The sequence below is a fragment of the Maylandia zebra genome, linkage group LG3 (genome assembly GCF_041146795.1).
Source record: "Maylandia zebra isolate NMK-2024a linkage group LG3, Mzebra_GT3a, whole genome shotgun sequence".
Taxonomy (NCBI): Eukaryota; Metazoa; Chordata; class Actinopteri; order Cichliformes; family Cichlidae; genus Maylandia; species Maylandia zebra.
The window spans coordinates 3,027,983-3,050,585 of record NC_135169.1 but is presented as its reverse complement, the minus strand read 5'-3'; the positions used below and the strand labels follow the sequence as shown (position 1 = coordinate 3,050,585).

At 43.0% G+C, this 22,603-nt stretch overlaps 2 protein-coding genes across 9 annotated transcripts; both read right to left on the bottom strand.

Moving 5' to 3' along the window:
* Window positions 1–860: 860 nt before the first annotated feature.
* LOC143416924 (butyrophilin-like protein 10) lies at window positions 861–5,058 on the bottom strand. Its single transcript, XM_076882597.1, has 3 exons — window positions 4,969–5,058; window positions 3,721–4,041; window positions 861–1,338 (listed from the first exon to the last, which is right to left on the bottom strand). The coding sequence occupies exons 1-3, from the start codon at window positions 5,036–5,038 to the stop codon at window positions 1,190–1,192; spliced, it is 540 nt and encodes a 179-aa protein (XP_076738712.1). The 5' UTR covers window positions 5,039–5,058; the 3' UTR covers window positions 861–1,189.
* Window positions 5,059–9,337: 4,279 nt separating this feature from the next.
* On the bottom strand, window positions 9,338–22,245 carry LOC112429874 (butyrophilin-like protein 2). Of its 8 annotated transcripts, none has more exons than XM_076878582.1 (11): window positions 22,101–22,245; window positions 21,949–22,005; window positions 21,715–21,827; window positions 21,499–21,588; window positions 18,282–18,446; window positions 16,574–16,897; window positions 15,079–15,399; window positions 13,547–13,873; window positions 11,732–12,064; window positions 10,263–10,610; window positions 9,338–9,839 (listed from the first exon to the last, which is right to left on the bottom strand). In XM_076878582.1, the coding sequence occupies exons 5-11, from the start codon at window positions 18,349–18,351 to the stop codon at window positions 9,682–9,684; spliced, it is 1,881 nt and encodes a 626-aa protein (XP_076734697.1). In that variant the 5' UTR covers window positions 18,352–18,446; window positions 21,499–21,588; window positions 21,715–21,827; window positions 21,949–22,005; window positions 22,101–22,245; the 3' UTR covers window positions 9,338–9,681. The 8 variants fall into 8 exon arrangements, with proteins under 8 accessions (XP_076734697.1, XP_076734710.1, XP_076734707.1 ...); XM_076878595.1 differs by having other exon boundaries at window positions 21,715–21,812; XM_076878592.1 differs by having other exon boundaries at window positions 21,962–22,005.
* Between the last annotated feature and the right edge of the window lie 358 nt (window positions 22,246–22,603).

The following is a 22,603-nucleotide window of genomic DNA, read 5'->3' as shown; positions in this document are numbered from 1 at the left end:
CTTCCGGTATGATAAAACTCGTCAGCAGTAGACCAGGGAGGAGGCTCCTATCACAGACCTGTCTCCTCCTGACAGCGCGTCGCCACACAGTCCCGCCCCACTCCACACCTGAACACGGCCTCCCTCGTCTCACCGTCAGATGCAGGCAGAAGGGCATCCCTGCCCTGTTGTGCATTGCGGCCATCGCCACCCACTGTTGCTGTTCCTGCATTGGGACTGGATCGCCAAATGACTCGCGGCACCCCACAGTCAGGCAGCAGTTCCTTCCACACACGTGCGGGCTTGCACGCGTTCCTTTTTCTCCTGCTCACCTTTCGTGCGTCACTCCTCTCTTTGTCTCTGCGCTCGCTATCCCCTGTAACAGGTCAACCTGGCGGCTGATAGGCCACCTTGGGGAACGCCCCCACCTCACAGGTGCCTACAATTGTCTGTTTAGTCCACAGTGGATTAAAGGAACATGGTACAACATTAACACACATAATATAAATATGAGGATAAAACCATGCCGTATAAATATAAATAAACAAACATGCAATATAAATATCACAATAAAATCATGCAAATAAAATCAACACTATGTACCAATACACAGATTGACAAAGCATAAAAACACAAATTTCCACTGTGTGACATATAAAACTGTATGATTATGAAAGATCTAATTTTGCTGGTTCTTATATAGTGAGACTCATTCACCCATTTCCACACCCAAGTGTTTTCTGTGTAGCTCGATGTTTGTATCTTCCCCAAAGACCTCTCAGAGTGCAGACTGGAACACTCAGGGGTGAAACCACCAACCTTTCAACCAGCTCAACCTCTGAGCCACAGTTTGCCCAAAACATTCAACAGGACACACAGAGTAGAAAAGTCAGGAAGTGTTGTTTAATATAATATTGAAATACAGAGCTGAGGTTCAACAGGATGACTGGTGATGTTAGGATGTTTTCTCATTCATCATCATGTTGATCAGATTTAATCTTGATAACATGATAAGAATTAAGTATGATTAACTATTATCAAAGGAAACAAAAGTATAACTTTAAACTTTGTCTATTTATATCATCTGAGTCGCTGTTCTGCTGTCAAGTGTGATGATGATGCCCAGCATGACATTGATTATCATGTTTGGTGTCAGCACTGAGAGTTTAGAGCACCGGCTGAAGACTCGGTTTAGAGTTTAGCAGACAGTCTAGTCCTGATCATCGGGAGGCTGGAAGGAATCCGGACTCTGTGGCTTTTGTTTTCTGCAGAACGATAAACCAGCAGCAGCAGCCACACCTGCAACTATCAGGCCAACTATCACTCCAATAGATCCAGTTCCACCCGGTCCTGATCCATCTGCAGGTGAGAAACAGGTGTGAGGTGTCACGTCTGGGCCAAAAAAACAGAGATACTGTATGTAATTCATACTAAAACACACCAGGGCCGAACAACATGTTGGTCCTGGACCAAGCTCAACACTGGAGATCAACAGAGCCCCATAAGCCTTTGAGGAAGATTTGGCTGACCGCGATCTGGGTCTGCACAGCCTGTTCTCCACTGCAATTGGTGATGACCCCAGGTTTTCTCAACCATCTGTCCCAGTTGCACCAGGGGCCCATTCTTCGTACCTCGCTAAGTAAGTTAGCTGGATTAGATTGTTGACGATTTCGCGTGATCCTGGATCGTTCGGTTCCCCGAAGCTCATCCGGGACTTGCTGTCATAGCAACAGAGCCGTAAGCGTAAACCTGCTCGGGAGCAGTTTTACTTTATGTAAACAGGATTAGATCGCGGCCACGCAGGTATGTCCGCTTCATTTATACGAAAGCAACAGCGATATTCCACCACTGTTTCACCATAAATAAATAACATCAATGTAACTAAAGATAATGCAGTACTTGATCCTTTTATTGATTTCACACAGATACATACAGGTCATTTCCTAAAAAAGGGAAATGTACTATTAACATTCTATTACATGTATGTGATTATTACAGATGTAATTCATATTTCAGAGTAGTAATTGTAAATTACTTCGTGTAATCAAGATGAGACCACGGCTATAAAAGCGAAGGTGGATTTGGGAAGCCTGTCGCAGCCATGTCCTGTCCGTATACGCGACCAACCCATTGCGGAAGGTGCAAGATTGATAAGGAGAGTTTTCAGAATTCAGCATATATTGCGGGATAGACAGGATCCTTTAGCTCAGCGCGACAGTGTGCTCATTGAGAGATATCGATATTCCCGTGAGGGTATTATTTACTTAACCAAGTTGTTGACGAGGGGGTGCAGGACCACCACCTGTCTTTTTTTCCTCTGCCCTTTTCTTGGTTGCTGTTATGAACAAACTAACAGAGTATTACAGGCCAGTATTACCTTGCCAAGAGACGCAAAGCAATCTAAGAGATAAATATTACCATTCTGTAGAATACTCCTGTATTTCACTTTTACTTGTTCCCATGTTCTTGTGGGTCCTGTTGTGGCTCTGATGTGAAAGGGGATATAATATAACATATTATAATATAATATAATGCCATATGATATTGGACAATGTAGTGTCATATGATAGATCTACCCTACCGCCTACTGGTGTTGGCCAGAGGGGCCGATGGCGCGATATGGCAGCCTGGCTACAACCGTAGCTGCCTCCACCAGTGTGTGAATGTGGGAGTGAATGAATAGTGGTATCGTAAAGCGCTTTGGGTGCCTTGGAAAGCGCTATATAAACCCAATCCATTATTATTATTATTATTATTATTATTATTATTATTAAATTACCTACGAGTTTGATTTGTCAGCAACTTTCTGCCAGCCCTCTCTCCTTGCTTTTGCAGCCTTTGCAGTGTTCCCTTGCGTTTTAATTAAACTCTGAAACTCCTGAAATCCCTCACTCATGAGTTCTTGCTCTGCTGCCGGAAAATACCGAGCACGCCCCTTCGACATTTTCGCCGACCAATCAGCGGGTTGCCGATCAATGTTTCTACTATCGATGCGTAGCCCCTTTTACGACACCCAGTGATGTCACATTACTGCGTCCAGCTGTACTAATCGTCAACAGCAGGTGTGTTCGGGGAACCGGATTAGCGAGCTCACGGTTAGCGCGATGGTTTGGTCTTGGATGTGTCATTTGATCTTGGATGTAGTAAGCGACGTACGAAGAACGGGCCCCTGATCCTGTTCCAGTTGTGCTTGTTCTATGATCCCCGTTACATGTATGGGGCTGCAATGGGCAAGCTACACCATGTGGACCAGCAGGCACAACTACTCAGTGTTGAACACTTGTTCTAATGTTTTAGGGGAAAAGGGGCAGTGCTTACATTCAATCTTTGGTTTGTATTTCTTTCCTCCTGAAAAATAGGAATTAGTGAGTGGTCTAAGGAGCTTGGAAAGAAAAGCGTCGGGACTTGTTTAAGTTGTTTAAGTTCCTTAGACTACGATGACCTGGATGACTGAGAACCTTCACAGACGAATCAGTGAGTGTTATTCCCGGCCACTATACAGTGATTACCATTATTACATCTTTCCCACTGTGAAGCACTTATAATGTTTGTGTGTCCCCCGACCACTGTTAGGTGACCAAAATAGGAAAGTTTAAATGAAGTGTAACATTTTCACTTACCAGCATGTTTTCAGTGAGATATAGATTCTCTGCTGGGGGATAGAGGAAGCTGTACCTTACTAAAAACCACTGAATGAAGTTTTCTAAATGATTTACAGAAAAATCAGAGTTACTCACTCACCTGGAGGAATTCTCAGATTGATGGTGATGTTTTTCCATGAACGTGTTTCTGCTATTTTAAAAAGACACTTGTATGTTCCAGAGTCAGCAGTGGTCGCTTTCTTCACAATCAAAGACGCGTCTCCATCCTTCATCCCTCTGAGAGCCACTCGGTTCTTATATGATGGATGCTGGTTGTTTGGAACAAAACGCCCATCCTGGTACAAAAAGACATTTTTCTGTCCCAGGCCAGCTCTGCTCCACTCTACAGCTGTGATCTTATTGGTAACTCGACATGGAAGCGCGACGTCCTGTCCAGACTCGGCTGTGATGTTTATCTGGACTGAAAGAGGAAACAACACAGAGCAGAGAGGTTAAAGGTCAACATACAATTATAAGCAGAATTATTTACTTTAAATATTTGTTTATGTCTTTTAACATTTGGATGGATTTAATGAATGTTATTGTCTTAAAGTCCAGCAGAGGCCTGTACTATAAAGCAGCTTTGGGTTCGGGGTTTTCTGTGCTAGGAAGGTGGTTCACGTCTTATAACAGTGCATTGCCATGGTAAGTTATGCTGTGAACCTGCTCCAGATCAGATTAAATCCAGATTAGAGATCATGATGTATAAAATAAATCTATGAACCAATAATGTTTTATAAGAGTTAATATCTGGTTGAAAACAAGATGCCTGCACTTCACTTGTGGAGCTCATGTTAAATTTGTACATAAACTAGGTTTAAATCCTGTTTTTGTATTTAGTCTTAAACAGCACAGAATCTGCATTCAATCAACATTTTTTCATTACCTGACTGATTATCCTGATTTCCATTATCAGAGTAAATAAATGGGGAAGACATGTTGTTGATATCACTTCCCCGAACAAGGCGAAGGTCATTTTAGGCTCATGCTAAACATGCAAAGAGTGAGAAACTACAAGATGTTAGCTTCCACAGAACAACAACATGTGCTGATAATAAGTGAACATAATGTGTGAGAGAAAGCAGCCTCTCATTATAAGACACTGTGAGTCTCTGCATGCTGCCTTTATGGAGCTACAGCTGTTTGTATACACTGAACAAGAAGCTTTGTAGCTGCATCCTGTCTCCTGACACACGTTACACTTCTTTGTCTCTGTCACAGCTGGATTACAGATGTTAACTCCACACAAACTGCACCCAGCCTTGTGTCTCCTCCACACACAGACAGTCTACTTTACTCCTCGTTTTCTCAGAAAGGCATTATGTTAGTTTCTAACAGTAAATCTCACCTGCAGAGACGAACACGAAGACGCTGAAAAACAGCAAAGTTGAGCCGAGCGAGACACTGACAGCAGACATTTCTTAACTCCACCCTTCAGAGTCAGAGAGAGAGAGACGTTAGGCTGCGCACCGCTGGTCTGAAAGGCTCTTAGCACATAAACCGTACGTACTAATTTACTTACTCGGGTTTCATATGTGATAGTTTGTATGCAGGACTTAGTTTAAGGGCTGAAAATGAATCTGAATAAATCCTGTTTTTCCCTCTCAAAGACTCACAAACTCCTGGCATCCCTGTTAGAAAGAAACATCGATATTTGAGAGTAAATGTTTGAGAAAATTAAATTTTTAAAAAATCTGCCAACATTTTAAAATTTTGTCCCTGAAATAAAAAAAAAAGGTAAGTGTGGAGAGAGATCTGTCCTTAAATGGACTTTGGTGAGGCTGATCTGTTTGTTCTGTTAAAGTTTGTTAAAGTTTGATATACTTTGATTTTATATGATATAGAAAATTTAACAAAAGAAATGATTTAAAACTCTTGTAAGTCAAAACATGATGGTGGACTAAAAGTTTACGTCTTTCAGTATTACAAAATTACTGTTATTTTAAAAAAAACAACACTTTTAATCTGATCGGTTGAGCTAAATTATGGCATAAATGTGATGATGAAATTAAAGAGCTGGCTGGAAAGTCGCCCAGTATTCATGAGAAAGCTCCTTTAACTCCAGGGTGAGAGATGATTTCACTGTGAGGGATCAGGCCTGCTGTCACACAGAGACTGATGACAGACATGCTGAGGCCGTTAAGTTTGCTTTTCTGATTAATATGTCTAATGAGATTAGCAGATTTATATCATAAACCATGAGGAGACACGTGAGGAGAAACTCTCATTCTCTTTATTTGGACCTTTGTTCTGCTGTGGAGGAGATCATCCAGCGACACGAGCGTCACGTCGAGGTTTTACACTGAATCTGCTGCTCCTCTTTCTCCATGTGTTCCACCACAGAGGTGTTGAAAATACCTGTAGTCAGCAGAGGTATGTCACTCTTGATCCCCTCTGCCAGTGTCTCGGTGGCTCGGGGTGAGCCACTCAATGTGTGGAGCAGGTGAGACATGGCGTCGTCTGTGGAACAATTAGTCTGGTATGCAAACTGAAGTGGGTCAATGGTGACAGGAAGTGAAGGGGTGACGTGACCAGTCTCTCTAAACACTTCATCACCATTGGTGCTACTGGGCACCGCGGGAATCATTGCGTCAAGCGGACTGTTGCTTCTTTGGGACAAGGACGATGATGGACTCTTTGAAGCACGTGGGAACCACTGCTTGGGCCAAGGAGAGGTTGAAGATCTCCCAGTGCTAGCTGGTCAAAGCAGGCTCTCAGGACCCGACCCCCTTGCATCTGGTCCTGCTGCCTATAGCGTTCAGTCTCCTGAAAGCTTTCCTGCTCTGTGATGATAAAAGTCCTGTTGTCACTGGTGCACTCTGAGACACAGAACTGTACAGAGGGGTCTGACAGCCTGAATGAAGATACTGTCATTCTTTGTGTTGGACTGCCATCTTGTGTTGCAGTCAAGAATGGTTTTTAATCTTTAAATGCACCGTCCATTTTGTGCATGCTTACACAATTAGAGTGATGAAACTCCATAAAAAGATTTGAGACAAGTAATATTAACTGTATTTATCTTGTACTGATGCTTTTTCAGAAACCACATCTATTAACCGTAGACAGAGTGTCAGAGTGGGTAAGAACACCTCTTCCACCCTTGTGGTCAACACCGGTGCCCCTCAGGGGTGTGTCCTGAGCCCTCTGCTATACACTCTCTTCACCCATGACTGTATTTCCTCCTGCGCGTCCAATCTCATTGTTAAGTTTGCCGATGACACTACAGTGCTCGGACTTATATCCAACAACGATGAGACAAACTATAGGACAGAGGTGCAACAACTAGAGTCATGGTGCCACGACAATAACTTGGTCTTAAACACCAAAAAGACCAAGGAGATCATTGTAGATTTCCGGAAGAGGGGTCATAACAACCATCTGCCTCTCTTCATTGGCAGTGAGGCGGTGGAGAGGGTGAGCAGTTTTAAATTCTTGGGGGTAACTGTGACCGAGGACCTGTCCTGGGGCAACCATATCACCTCAGTTGCACGGAAGGCCCAACAGCGCCTCTACTACCTGAGGAGACTGCGGAGCGCACACATTCCCAGATCTCTGATGTTGAACTTCTACAACTGTGCCATCAGCAGCGTTCTGACGTATGGATTTCTAGTGTGGTTCCCCAGCTGCACCAAGGCCGATCAGCAAGCACTCCAGCGGGTGGTGAAAGAAGCTGGCAGAATTATTGGAACAAGTCTGCCAGGGATCAGTAATATCTTCCCCACTCGCTGTCTGAGGAGGGTGCACAGTATCCTGCGGGACCAACATCACCCTGCGCGCCACCTTTTCCATCTGCTGCCCTCAGGGAGAAGGTACAGGTCTATACAGGCCAGAACATCCAGACTGGCCAACAGCCTGTATCCACAGGCTGTGAGGCTCCTGAACTCTCTGCCCCCCTCTCACGGACAATAACCATATCCAACTTCTTAATAGCAATGAACTGGTCTGCATTGGTGCATAATATCTTTATTCTCTTCCCCCTCCTGCCCCCCCCCCCCCCCTCTTTCTTAAATAGATAACTATCATATCTGATATCATATCTCACAGTACAATAATATTGAATGGGTTGCATTGTTGTACTTTGTCATGTTTCTCAGGTCTTTGTCTGATTTTCTACGAACATTACTTGTCATGTTCTCATGTTATTGCTAAGGATTGTCTTATTGCATTGGAGTCACACTGGGTTAAATATGTACACTTGGGTTTTAAGGGGTATTTATTATTTTCTTCTTTTTTTGGGGTTGTATGGAAGCCCCAAACGCAATTTCATTGTTCTTGACAATGACAATAAATAAATAAATAAATAAATAAATAAATACTCCTCGTGCACCGTCACATAGCACATGAAACTTTCTCTTGCACGTAAATCTCTGGATGTTAACTGTCCCTTCTGACTTAGGATAATTGCAGTAACACAATCCAGTATTAATTGTGTGTAAATATTTATTAACAAGGAGAAGTTGAAGATGACACAGGGTGTAGGTGAGGAACTTTACATTATTTACTCCTTGCAGCACGAGTTAAATTAAGGAAAGTGGCAAACTTCACAGTTCATGATCAGAGAGAAATATCTACACATCAACTACACCACCGGGCAAAAGTTTTAGAAACATCGATTGATTTCCACTTATTTATTTACTTATTGCAGTTCAAGTCCAATGACTAGCTTGAAATGGTACAAAGGTGAGTATTGAACTTCCACAACAAAAAAGGTAAAGGTTACCCAAAACTGAAAAATAATGTACATTTCAGAATTATACAAAAGGGCCTTTTTCAGGGAACAAAAAACGTGTTAAAATTTAAAGCTGTTCTGCTCTAATGGAGGTCGATCAAGCCGTGAAAGCTGGTGCTACTAACTCCTACAGGTGTTTCAACTTTTCTGGATTTCTTCCAACCCTCTGTCTGCATAAAAGTGCTGGAACACACTGTGGTACCACACCCATGAGCATCAGTGAACAGTACTGCAGAAAGTAGTGTGCTGCTATAGAAATGGTGAGAAAAGGGCAATTAACAATGGAAGAGAGACAGACCATCATAACACTTGTAGAGTATGTTCATACAGAGAAATTGCCAAGAAGAGCACAGATTAATCACGGTCATAGCAAGCCTCAGTTTCAGCTTTGAAGGGAAGACTTTGAGCTGCAGGATTGACAGGATGAGTTGCAGCAGGAAAGCCACATGTCAGGATAAGACACTGGATTGCCTGGGCCATGAAACCCCACCATTAGACTACTGAAGACTGAAAGAAGGTTTTTGGACTGATGAATCAAAATTGTAAATCTTTGGTTCATGCAGGATCTTTGTATGACGTTGAGAAGATGAACGGATGTTTCCACAGTGTGTGGCATCAACCAGGTGATGGTCTGCGGCTGTTATGCTGGATCCAGGATTGGTGACTTGTGTAGAGTGAGACGCACAGCAGTGGGAGCCGTTTTGTTTGTTTACTAAAAAAGCTGATCTCTGCATGAGGATCAGTTTGTTTGGTTCACAAGTTCTTACAAACAGCTGAAGCTGAAGCTCCAACACAAAAACACTCACTGACTCTGAGATTAGAGCTCAGAAATTCATGTATGTTTGTAACACAGTTTGACTTCAAATTTTTCAGAAGGAATTCGGGAGAAATATCTGTCATCTAAAAAGATTTAATTGCCTTTGGCAGTTGAAATTACAAGTACACAAGGCCGAACCCCAGTCTGTCTAGAATTATCTAATGTTATCCTTCAGCTTATTCTAAGGCTCAGTTCAGGACATCTTTATTCTTTAACCAGAGACTTATAGAAAACTATTATCAGTGTATGTGTGAGCATGCAGCAAAGACTCTCAAGCGCTCTGCGTCCACTCTTTAGTACTTCAGCCCAGTCTTAGCACCGGAAGAAGCTCATGATCCTCAAAACACAGAGTGCCAACTCGTTTTTCAAATAATAAAACAGCTTTATTGAATTCTTTTATAAACAATTTATATTTTTTCAACCCTAACAGCCGGAGTCTGAACATTAATCATCAGACATGTTAGACGTCTACAGTCGTCTGCTGGTGTTCAGGAGAGTCCTGACTCATCATGATTTCAGTCACAGACCAGCTCTTGGGGGGAAAGAGGCTGTTCATCCTCTGGATGATTATGAGTGTTAGAATGGCGTCGTTTTCTTTTGTAGATCAAAAATCCAACAACTAAAACAACAGCAGAAACACCGATGATCAGTGCAACAGATCCTCCTGTCGGACCTGCAGGTGAGAAACAGCTGTGAGGTGTCAGGTAGGCGACGAGTGAAGAACAGAATCTCTTTCTTTGTCAAGTAGATTACCGGTAGGTTAAAAAAAAGAATAAAGGGTGAATAAAGAATGACAATTTGGACACTCTGCATTTGAAGTATTTCAATACTGCCAGAGCTGATAAGAGGATTTATATTTATGGGGGAAAATACCAGTTAAATTTCCCCTAGGGTTAGGAGACATAAATGTCTTTGTTTCTGCTCTAACCAAACAATGCTGCTCTACAACTCTAGACTACCAGCCACAAAGACAACAGCTGGAGAAACATCTGTCTACCTCTGACATCCACCAGCTCATCCATACAACAAACAAACATCAACAACCAGGAAGCAGCTTCACCTCTGATCACACACACACTCAACTCTACTCACTCACCTGGACGATCAGTAACTCTCAGACGTACGTAGCTGATATATTTCCATGAGCGTGTTTCTTCCATAAAGACACCACACATGTATGTTCCACTGTCAGCAGGCGTCAGATCGTTCACAATCATAGACATGTTTCCATCCGTCATCTGTATGTCCAGGAGATCCACCCGGTTCTTAAAAGACCGATCCTGGTTGTCTCGTTCAAAATTCCCATTCTGGTACAAAAGAACATGTTCACCTTCCAGACGAGATCCCATCCATTTTACGCCTGTGATGGAGTTGTTGTTGTTTGAACTTTGACATGGCAGAGTAACATTTTGTCCAGACTCAGCTTTGATGTTCATTTTCTGACCTGAAAGAGGAAACAACACAGAGCAGAGAGGTTAAAGGTCAAAGTACAATTACGATCAGAATGACTGACTTTAAATATTTTGTTTATTTCCTTTGACATTTGAGTTTTTAGTCATGTTGGATTTAATGAACCTCTGAACATCCAGCAGGTCACCAGTGACCCACTGAGGGGGAATTTTAGCCTCATGCTAAACATGCAAAGTGTCAGAAACTACAAGATGTTAGCTTCCACAGAACAACAACATGTGCTGATAATAAGTGAACATAATGTGTGGCTCTCATTATAAGACATGGTGATGGGTGATCTGGCAGCAGAGAGCGGGACAAGAAATGGGCAAATAGTTCAAACTGTGAGTGCACTTTATACACATGTATGAAAAGAAGTAATGATTGCCTTTGTGTGTTTGACTGTCTGCTAACCAACTAGTATAGTATCATAGTATTGTAGCACTTTTTTTTCTAATATCTCTCTAATACATTTTTCTTCCTGAAGTCTATGTTTCACAAAAACTCTTGAGGCATGCTCAGTCATCCAGGTGACTAAGTCCCCAAAAGTTGATTCTGTTCATCTGGATGTTGGTTACCAGAGATTTCGTCACTCATCCGAGACACTTGGATGAGTGACGAAATGTTTCTCCCACTGACAACATCCAGATGAACAGAATCAACTATTTGGGGTGCAACAAAAAGCTTTGTAGCTGCATACTGACTCCTGAAACTACAACACATTACACTTCTTTGTCTCTGTCACAGCTGGATTACAGATGTTAAGGCCACACAGATATGTGTCACCTTCATATGCACGAACATAATCAATATTAAAATTACTCTAAGAAGAGGCTTCAGGGAGACGTTTGCTACGTTGGACTGTAGGACCATCAGAAATGTGTGCAGTAACAAAACAGGCAGCACTGAAAGCAGCTCTAAGTGTTTGTGTTGTTCAATGATTTGTGCACAACAACAACAATGGGACCTCTCTCATCCATTTGTCATCATGTGGACATTTTTCTGACAGACGCCACAACTTTAACATCCACCAGCTCATCCATACAACAACAAACATCAACAAGCAGGAAGCAGCTTCACCTCTGATCACACACACACTCAGCTCTACTCACTCACCTGGAGGATCAACAATCAGATAGTTGTTAATGAGCAATTTCCACGAGCGCGTTTCCTCCATGAAGACACGGCACATGTGTGTTCCACTATCAGCCGTGTTCGCATCCTTCAGAATCAAAGACACGTCTCCATCCTTCATCTGTCTGTCCTGCAAAGTCAGACGGCTCTTAAAAGATGGATGCTGGTTGTCTGGATTTAAATGCCCGTCCTGGTACAAAAGGACATATTTATCTCTAAGGTCAGCCCTGCTCCATTTTACACGTTTACTGTTGTTTGGAGCTCGACATGTCAGAGTGACTTTCTGTCCAGACTCAGCTGGGAGGATTTTGTGTTCTGAAAGAGAAAACAAAACAGAGCAGAGAGATGTTAGTTGTTTATTTATTTTTGCATCTGAGTTTTAGGGCCTTGTGGTGGTATGGTAGTTATCACTTTTGCCTCTCGGAAAAGTCCTTGCTTCAAATCCATGATCTACTCTTTCTGTATTAGCCCTGTAACAGACCGGCATCCTGTCCAGGCTTCACCTGCTACTAACTCAGTATCTGTGATACAGTCCAGGCCCAATAACCTTGGCTTAGTTAAACAGAAGGAGATAGATTGAGTTTTTTTGCCATTTTTTCTTTCATTCATGTAAACCTGCTAGCATCCACCAGATCATCAGTGTAGCCTCATGCTAAACACAACAGCTAGCGGACCTCAGAAATCCACAGCAACTGGGCCTCGCCCACCATAATGGTATGTAAGAAGGATGGGATATACTGTCTCTGCATTGTTGGCTATCCACTGGACCCAGTAGCAGTTTTTGATACAGGCGACATGGGCGGTTGCCCAGGGCGGCATAGTGGTGGGGGCGGCAAAAAAAAAGTTGCTCGGGCTCATGCTGGACTCATGCTGCCCTGACATCATGCCGGCGGATTTTGGGGATGGCATAGGCGTTTTCTATCGCCCATTTGCTGGGAGTAAGGGCGCCCTCCGTTGGTGAGGTGCGCCTACTGCAGATGCTTTTCTTTCTGAGCTCTGTAGACATCCAAGGTCCAAAACAAAATGCAGCAGGGACCTGTTTTCAGAGTCCAAATTGCACCGGACTGCCTGATGACTAGACGTTGACAAGCTGTGCTGGCTAAAAAAAAAGAAGATAGAGCCTGAAGGACAGTTATCTCGGTGGCTGCAGAAGCTAATACACACTGGTCGATTGGTGTATTGCACACTGATGTTTATAGTCTTTCAGAAGACCCTGCCACCAGTCCTGCCCATGCAAACAGCAGGATCCCTCCAGGCACCAAGGGAGTACTAGTCATCAGGCAGTCCGGTGCAATTTGGACTCTGAAAACAGGTCCCTGCTGCATTTTGTTTTGGACCTTGGATGTCTACAGAGCTCAGAAAGAAAAAAAGCATCTGGACTTCTTTAGTTGCTTGAAGATGTTTCACCTCTCATCCAAGAAGATTCTTTAGCTCTAGAGTCAAATGGTGGAGAGTCCCAGATTTAAACCCTGTGAGAGAGTCACAGAAGAGGGAAAGTGGACCACCTAATGATCCTCTACGTAATCACATGAGCCAAGGTGTGAAAACAGGTTCATCAGCCAAGGTTTCGGGTGAGCTCAACCTAACCCCACCCTATCATGTGATGCCTTAATGCTCACTCACATCCTGGGCCATCTGACCTCAGGAAATCACATGACAGGGTGGGGTTCGATTTGAGCTCACCCGAAACCCTGGCTGATTTTTATCAGCATGTTTTCAGTGAGATTCTCTGCTGGGACTGCTGAATGAAGTTTTCTGAATGATTTACAGAAGTTTACAGTTACCTTGCTCACTCACCTAGAGGAACACTGAGGGTGATGGTGATGTTTGTCCATGAACGTGTTTCTGCTATTTCAAAAAGACACTTGTATGTTCCAGAGTCAGCAGTGGTCACTTTCTTCAGAATCAAAGACGCGTCTCCACCCTTCATCTGTCTGTCCCGCAGAGCCACTCGGTTCTTATATGATGGATGCTGGTTGTTTGGAACAAAACGCCCATCCTGGTACAAAAAGACATTTTTCGGTTCCAGGCCAGCTCTGCTCCACAGTACAGCTGAGATCCTATTTGTAATTTGACAGGGCAGAGTGACGTCCTGTCCAGACTCGACTGTGATGTTCATCTGGTCTTAAAGAGAAAACAACACAGAGCACAGAGGTTAAAGGTCAACATGCAATTATAAGAAGCATTGTTTACTTTAAAAATGTTCTTTATTTTCTTTGACATGTTTAGTCCCCATGTTAATGTCTTAAAGTCCAGCAGAGGCCTGTACTATAAAGCAGCTTTGGGTTGAGGGTTAACACTGGGTTTTCTGTTCTAGGAAGGTGGTTCGCGTCTTATAACATCCAGTGCATTGCCATGGTAACTTTCACTATCTTAAGTAGCTAGCTTAAATTATGCTTTGAACCTGCCCCTGATCTGATCTGCTCCTGAACCGGATTAGATCCAGATTGAAACATCCATCAGGTTCCACAGAACAAAAACGTGCTAATAATAATTGAACATAAAGCAGTCCTCTCATTATAACACACTGTAAGTCTGTGCATTCTGCTCTACAACTCGAGACTTCCCACCACAAAGACGACAGCTGGTGGTTGTCTGTCGAACCCAGACATCCACCAGAGGCCTTTACTTCATCTCTCTGCAGGGAGAGGCTAATGTTTTCAGTAGCCTCTAAAGTCTTTGTGTTTCCCTAATAAGCATCAGAAGCAAATAATATATATACTGTATATATGTACAACTTTGCCACATTTTGTCACATTACAGCCACAAACATGACTCAATTTTATTGGAATTCCACGTGAAAGACCAACACAAAGTGGTGTACACGTGAGAAGTGGAATGAAAATCATACATGAGTCAAGATCGATCGATCGATAGATAGATAGATAGATAGATAGATAGATAGATAGATAGATAGACAGATAGACAGATAGACAGATAGATAGATAGACAGATAGATAGATAGACAGATAGACAGATAGACAGATAGATAGATAGATAGATAGATGTGTGTATACTTGTTCAAGCCACTGCATGCATACAGAACAGGCCTGTGTTTGAATTCAGTTTTAATATTCAATCTTTATTCGCAAATGAAAAAATGGAAATGGAAGTGTTGCAGGAATTGCATTAACTCATATGTGATGAAAGCTCAGTGGTTTGTGGTGTGTGCGTGAGCGTAGGCAACGTTTTCTTTACAGCATGTTTTCAGTGTCGAATAGATTATCTGCTGGGAGAATACAGAAAGCTGCACCTTACTAAAGCCAATGAATACAACACAAACTCCATGCCAGATTTACAGAAAAATCAGAGTTACCTTACTCACTCACCTGGAGAAACTTTCAGATTGATGGTGACGTATTTCCATGAGCCTGTTTCTGCTATTTTAACACGACACTTGTATGTTCCAGAGTCAGCAGTGGTCGCTTTCTTCAGAATCAAAGACGCGTCTCCACCCTTCATCCCTCTGAGAGCCACTCGGTACTTATATGATGGATGCTGGTTGTTTGGAACAAAACGCCCATCCTGGTACAAAAAGACGTTTTTCTGTCCCAGGCCAGCTCTGCTCCACTCTACAGCTGTGATGTTATTTGTGACTCGACAGGGCAGAGTGACGTCCTGTCCAGACACAGCTATGATGTTTATCTGGACTAGAAGAGGAAACAACACAGGGCGGGGAGGTTAACGGTCATCGTACAATTATGAGCAGAATTATTGACCTTTTGTTTAATTGTTGTTTATTTCTCCCCTGTGAATTGAACACACTCGCATAAGACAAGGACTTTCAGAATAAAACAGGAAACTAACAGACAGAGGACCAGACAAAACACTGAACTGAACAGACAGACTCACGAGCAGACACAGTGACACCATGGACAGACAGAGGGAACACAGGCAGGTATAAAACAAAACTCTAACACACAGCACACCTACACACAAGACATAACAGAATAAACAAGAACATAGAATAATATAAAGAGTCCTCAGACTCGGGACCATGACAGAAGGTGGTTTGCCTCTTATAACAGTGCACTGCCATGGTAACTAGTGCTAACGTTTAACTAGCTAACTTCACTTATGCTGTGAACATAATCTGCTTTGGATCAGATTAAGATCCAGATTAGAGATCATCAGGTTTGAAACATCTATGGACCATTCAGTTCTCCAGAAAATAAATAGCATAACTACTCCTGGATGATCCCTCAGTCCTCTCCGTGCAAAGAATGGGAGGGTCTAATTTTGTTTTGTTTGTTTGTAATTGGGTCTAATGTCTTTGTTTCCCTGATGAGCATCAGTAATAAATAATAAATAATGTCAAATTTTAGATTCAACTTTATCCTGTGATTTTCTATTTTTATATTCTGTTAGAGGCAAAGACATTTTAAAACAGTTGTAGTGATCGAAAACAAAGTACCTGCACTTTGCTTGTCGAGCTCATATTAAATTTTGACAAAGACAAAGTTTGAATTCAGGTTTTGTATTTAATCTTAAACAGCACAGAGTCAGTATTTAATCAATGTCTTTTTATCCCCTGACTGATTATCCTGACGTCCAATGTCAGTTTGAATAAACTCAGCATACCCTGGATGTTGATATCACTTCCTAGAACAGGGCCCAGGTCACTAAGGACCATCTCTGGGTAAATTTCTGCCTCATGCTATATTCACAAAGTGTCAGAAACTACAACCTGTTAGCTTCCATAGAACAAAATCATGTGCTGTCAACCTCTGACATCCACCAGCTCATCCATACAGCAAACAAACATCAACAACCAGGAAGCAGCTTCACCTCTGATCACACACACACTCGACTCTACTCACTCACCTGGAGGATCAACTCTCAGGTTGATGATGGTGAACTTCCATGAGCCTGTTTCTCTCAAAAAGACACGACACTTGTATGTTCCCGAGTCAGCAGTGGTCGCTTTCTTCAGGATCAAAGACGCGTCTCCATCCTTCATCCCTCTGAGAGCCACTCTGGTCTTATATGATGGATGCTGGTTGTTTGGAACAAAACGCCCATCCTGGTACAAAAAGACATTTTTCTGTCCCAGGCCAGCTCTGCTCCACTCTACAGCTGTGATGTTATTTGTGACTCGACATGGCAGAGTGACGTCCTGTCCAGACTCGGTTGTGATGTTTATCTGGACTGAAAGAAAAAACAACACAGAGCAGAGAGGTTAAAGGTCAACATACAATTATGAGCAGCATTACTTTAAATATGTTGTTTACTTTAAGTAATTTTAACATCTCAACATCCATCAGTGTCCTGTACTATAAAGCAGCATTTGGGTTCATTGTTAACATTGGGTTTTCAGTGCTAAGAAAGTGGTTCGCATCTAATATGAGTGTATCACCATGGTAACTTACGCTAACTTTTAACTAGCTAGCTTATTGTTACCTCACCAGATCCACGGCCCCGATCCATAGTAAGGAGCGCGCTGTCAAGTGACGCACTTCAAGGACAGCTTCCCGTCTCAAATCTCTGATTTTCTGCATTATTCATTGGCTTATTACCCACTGTTGTGTACACCGCTCTTGGCCGCTGTCTTTTATTTTTAAGGCTATCTGCTATAAAAAGCCAGGCCAGGAAAACCTCATTCATGTTTTTCTGTGTTTTATTCTCAGTTACTTTGACACAAAGGCATCTGCTGTGATGTTCCCACCTCTGATGAAGTCTCACATGTATCAGTGCTGATAAATGATCAGAATTCTAATATTTCTGACTGTCTGAGGCAAAAATGAATCGAATCAAAACCATGTGAATCAGAATCTAATGGATTATAGAAATCAGTGATGATACCCAGTCCAAGTGAGTAGCCTAGGCCTGACAGAAGTGGATGTAGCTGTGGGTAATAAGAACAGATGAAAAGAGCTATTGATAACTTTTTGGTTAAGGCCTGGTCCGTCTAAAATTCATAACCAGTGCTCTGACACAGAGCCATTAACAAGTCAACACTGTCTGTATGGACATCAAATTCCCCCCCAAAGAAGTGCACATGTAAAACTGCGGTGTTTGTGTTTCCTGTTATGCCGTTTTTCTTCGGTAGCTACTCGTAATCCCTTTCCCCCACTCCCTTCCTCTCTCTCTCTCTCACACACACACACACACACACACACACACACAGCGAGGGGCCATCCCGCACATCCTCCCCACAGCCCGGAATACATTTCCCTTCAAGGGAAGGGCATAACATTGTGAACTGTGAACCTAGCCAACTTCTGCTTCCACAGAACAACAACACGTGCTCGTGAAACGTGAACATGTGTGAGAGAAAGCAGCCTCTCATTATAAGACACTGTGAGTCTCTGCATGCTGCCTTTATGGAGCTACAGCTGTTTGTATACACTGAACAAGAAGCTTTGTAGCTGCATCCTGACTCCTGACACTACAACACATCACACTGACACACACATTACACTTCTTAGTTTCTGTCACAGCTGGATTACAGATGTTAACTCCACTCAGCCTCGTTTCGTCTTCGTCTACTTATCGTTTTCTCAGAAGGGCATCATCTAACAGTAAATCTCACCTGCAGAGACGACCACGAAGATGCTGAAAAACAGCAAAGTTGAGCCGAGCGAGACACTGACAGCAGACATTTCTTAACTCCAAACTTCAGAGTCAGAGAGAGAGAAGTGAGAGTGATGTGACGTCAGGTTGGCTGGACCCGAGCCCACCAATGGTCTGAAAATCTCTGGACAAACAAACGTTACGTAGTAATTTACGTCCTCGGGTTGTGATGGTTTGAGCAGCTGTTTGTAACGAATCTGACCAAATCAGTTTTCCCCTTTTAAAGACTCTAAATTATTGGCATATTTGTTACAGAGAAACTTATATTTGGGAGTAAATGTATGCAAAAATTAAATTAAAAAAAAAATCTGTTTGTGTTTCCTTATTGGCAGATAAAGTTTGATTTGGAAAAATTAACAAAATATATTTTTTTAAATCTTGTAATGCACAAAAGAAAAATGGTGGTGGACTAAAAGCTTTACGTTTCTTAGTGTTAAATAATGTTACTTTTAAAAAACAGCCACCTTTAATCTGATCAGTTGAGCAACATTATTGCATAAATGTGACGAGGAAATGAAAGTCGCCCAGTTTTCATGAGAAAGCTCTTCTGGCTCAGTTCCAGTGTGAGAGTGTTCACACTCAGCCTGTGAGGGATCAGGGCTGTCACATACAGACATGCTGAGGCCTTTAAGTCTGCATTTATGATGAATTTGTCTAATGAGAATGACCACATTTGTATCATAAACCATGAGGAGACACGTGGTAGTTCAGATATTGAAGAAACTCTCTTTATCTTTATTCAGACCTCTGTTCTGCTCTACACTCTGCTGCTCCTCTTTCTCTGTGTTCATGACATACTTACACCAGAAGCTCGGTGGGAACAAAAGCAGAGAAATAAATCTATTTGTAGTGAGGATTGTTAAGAAAAGAGTTGGATGTTTTTCTTTCTTTCTTTTTACAGCCTCACTTCCTGCCTGTGCAGTGTGCAGGTCAGATGGAGTCAAGCAAGCCAACAAATAACATTTTGTGTTGAAAGCAGAAAAACTAGAGATCAGAGTTACAGCTGAATATTTTCTACCTGCTTTGTTTTCATGCTCAAAGCCACGGATGCTGTCTGTTGTTGCACTCTCTCTCTGTCTTTCTGCTCTGAGTCAATGGAGCTCACCCAGCAGTCTGAGTAATGACAGTAACCATTAGAATATATTGATGCCATTACACTTTGGATCTCAGCCTTTAAGTGGATGGATGGACTACACTGATCTTCATTCACAGAAAACATTCACAGTACCTCTCACACAGATAACCTTCTTACACTCTTAAATGCTGTTGATGGAGGAGAAGAAACTGTCCACAGCTTTCAGTCTCCACATTTGAAGCTCTGCAGGAAACCCTGACAGCAGCTTTTTAGCTCCAAAGCAGGTTTAGCTCTGGTGCAGAGTGTTGGTGACTCTGCCCGTGGACACAGTTATTTCTGCAGGTCACCTTGTTACAGGTGCATTTGGAGGGGATTCAAAGCTTTGTGGCAGGGAGTTTACTGCAGACTGCAGCATGTTTAATAGCAAGCATGATGTGAGCCTGATGTGGCTGATAGCTGCTTCTAGCAGTCTTCATGTATGTGGAATGAGAGGGGAGATGTTATCAGGACCAGTTGCTGATTGGACGTCTCAAAGCTGTGAGCGCAGCGCTGAAACTTTGTCCTGTAGCTCTTCACTCAGTCCTCACCCTGAGTGTTCAGAGCCCAGCCCCACATATACCTGCTCCTCAGGAATTCTGGGATTTGGAGGAAACACAGCTAAACTGACCTGAAGCTAACACGGAGGTCAAGGGGGAGGAGCCACAATACAAGCTGCATCCAGCACTGTTGCCCCTGAGCCCATGGATGTGCAGAGGGTCACATGTTTAGTCCCATTTGTAGAAATGTGTCCATGATGAAGACAAATGCAGTCACACAGCTCTGCAACAGCACAAATCACTTTGATGGAGTTTGTTTGTGCTGCTCTCAGATCTGTACAACACTGACATGTGTGTCAACATGCTGCAGACTCACAAAGATGTGCCGTGTTAGCTTCATGTGTCCATCTATCACAAACATGCTGCTTCTTCTAACAGGAAGGACTCCTCAGCCGTGTCCACAGCAAAGTAGAATCAAGGCTTTAACCAGGCTTTTATTGTGAAACACTGAACATGTGGAAAAGTCAGCCTGAAAGTCAGGGAGAGAGTGGGCAACGATCCCACAGGAAAAGAATGAAAGAGAGAAGACACATCCAGGGAGAGATGGAAGCAACATGTAGCAGCTGATGAAGTCAGGCGGGTGGGCTGTGCACACAGAGGACTTTATGATCTGGTTCTCAGCTTCATCTCTCCATCGCCCTCCCCACGGCTACAGTACAGGTGAGCTGACACATCCATCAGTGGAGGCTGTGGGGAGTAAGGAGCAGCAGCTGAAGCAGGTTCATTCGTGTTGATGGTTTACAGGTTTCCTTGGTCAAAGGTCACTCAGACCTTTGACCAAGGAAACCTTTGAGATTCAGCTCTGTGATTTCACCTTCTACTGATGGAGTGTAGACCACATGGGGACAGGAAGAGACTGAACAGGGTGATCCGAAGGGCCAGCTCTGTTCTAGGATGCCCTCTGGACCCAGTGGAGGTGGTGAGTGACAGGAGAACGGCGGCTAAGCTGTCATCCCTGTTGGACAACGTCTCCCACCCCATGCAGCAGACTGTGACAGCACTGAGCAGCTCCTTCAGTGGGAGACTGCGGCACCCACGGTGTGGGACGGAGAGATTTCGCAGGTCTTTCCTCCCCACTGCTGTCAGACTCCATAATAAAGACTTTAACTGAACAAACACACACATCCACACATGTGCAATAACACTAAGTGCAATAATCTTTTCTGGCATCGTTGTATTTTTACTCAGTTGTATATAGCATTTGTATTCTATTTTTATCTTATTGTATATTTTTATTTTATTTTATTCTACTGTATATAGTATATTATTTTATTCTATTCTGTACAGCTGTGTACTGTATTTATTCTTATTGTATTCTAATTTTTGCTTCATAACTTTTGCACTGTCCACTTCCTGCTGTGACAAAACAAATTTCCCACGTGTGGGACTAATAAAGGTTATCTTATCTTATCTTACATCACCTTCACAGAGGACGACCACACAGTCGCCCGTGTGCAGGCCGATGAGTTCAGTAGCCAGCGACTGAAGATGTTAGCGTAGCTTACCAGTGACAGGAGCCAGTGGTTTTTCCCAGCTGATCATGATGGATGCATCTCCCACTTCCTCCACTTCATGCTCCTTGGGATCATCAGCTTCTATGAAACAAACGTTGATGCATGACACAAACTGTATTTCAGTCTGGCTGCACTTATTTTTAAAATTAAGATGACGAGAAATAAAACCAGAAATGGAGTCAGAACTTAAAGTACGAGTGTTCGCACCTGTTGTTTGTCAAGTAGTAAGAATGAGGTTGTCCTCGCCTCCCTCAGTAACCTCGCAGACATTAACAGTGTACCAGAGGTAGCTGTGCAGGACACATCTGACAGAAACAAATCTGTGATGAGCAGGAGAAGTTGTAATCAGGCAAGATTTCAACACAAAACATTTTTGAACTGAACTTGTAAATGTCTGTATCTGCCCCTGCCAAGAACAACAGGTGCTCAATGAGCCCGTACTCCACTCTGAAACCTGAAACTGTGTCCAAGGCTGCTGGAGGTCATATCGGTCACAGACTACAGGACAAACAGAGAAAGTCAGAGATTAGTTACTCAGGACAGTCTCATACATGCATTCACTGAGGTGACTCACCCAGCTTCTCTTAACTTACACGATCCATAAGTGGTGGTGAAGTCAAAATTCATACCAGAGATGGTGTAGGAGTTTAGATGGCCAGGAACTGCCACCTCTCTCGTCGGGCTGTGAGATAATTGGCTGAGAGACAGTTTACAGGCTGAAATTATTACAAATGAAAAAAAGACATTAAGTTTAGCCCAATCATGGAGGAAGAGGAAACAAATCTAAAAAAACAAACCCTTTCCACTCTCCATTTAAGGATGTACTGGGTGATGTGTGCAGACGAGTGGGCGTTCCACTGAATAGGGAGTCTGGTTGGCTTCCTGATTCTGTGATGATCACCTGGACGGGACGGGGACCACCTGAGACAGAGACACAGGAGTAGAGACAGCTGCTTTACCACTGAGGAGAACAGTCACATCGGTTCTCCAGAGTGGGAAATCATTTTGTTAAGCCAGTAGCTTTACATAACCCAGTTTAACAGTGAGTGGGTGTGTGGGAGGATTTTCCTGAACAGAGCAGAGAAAAAGGTGAGAT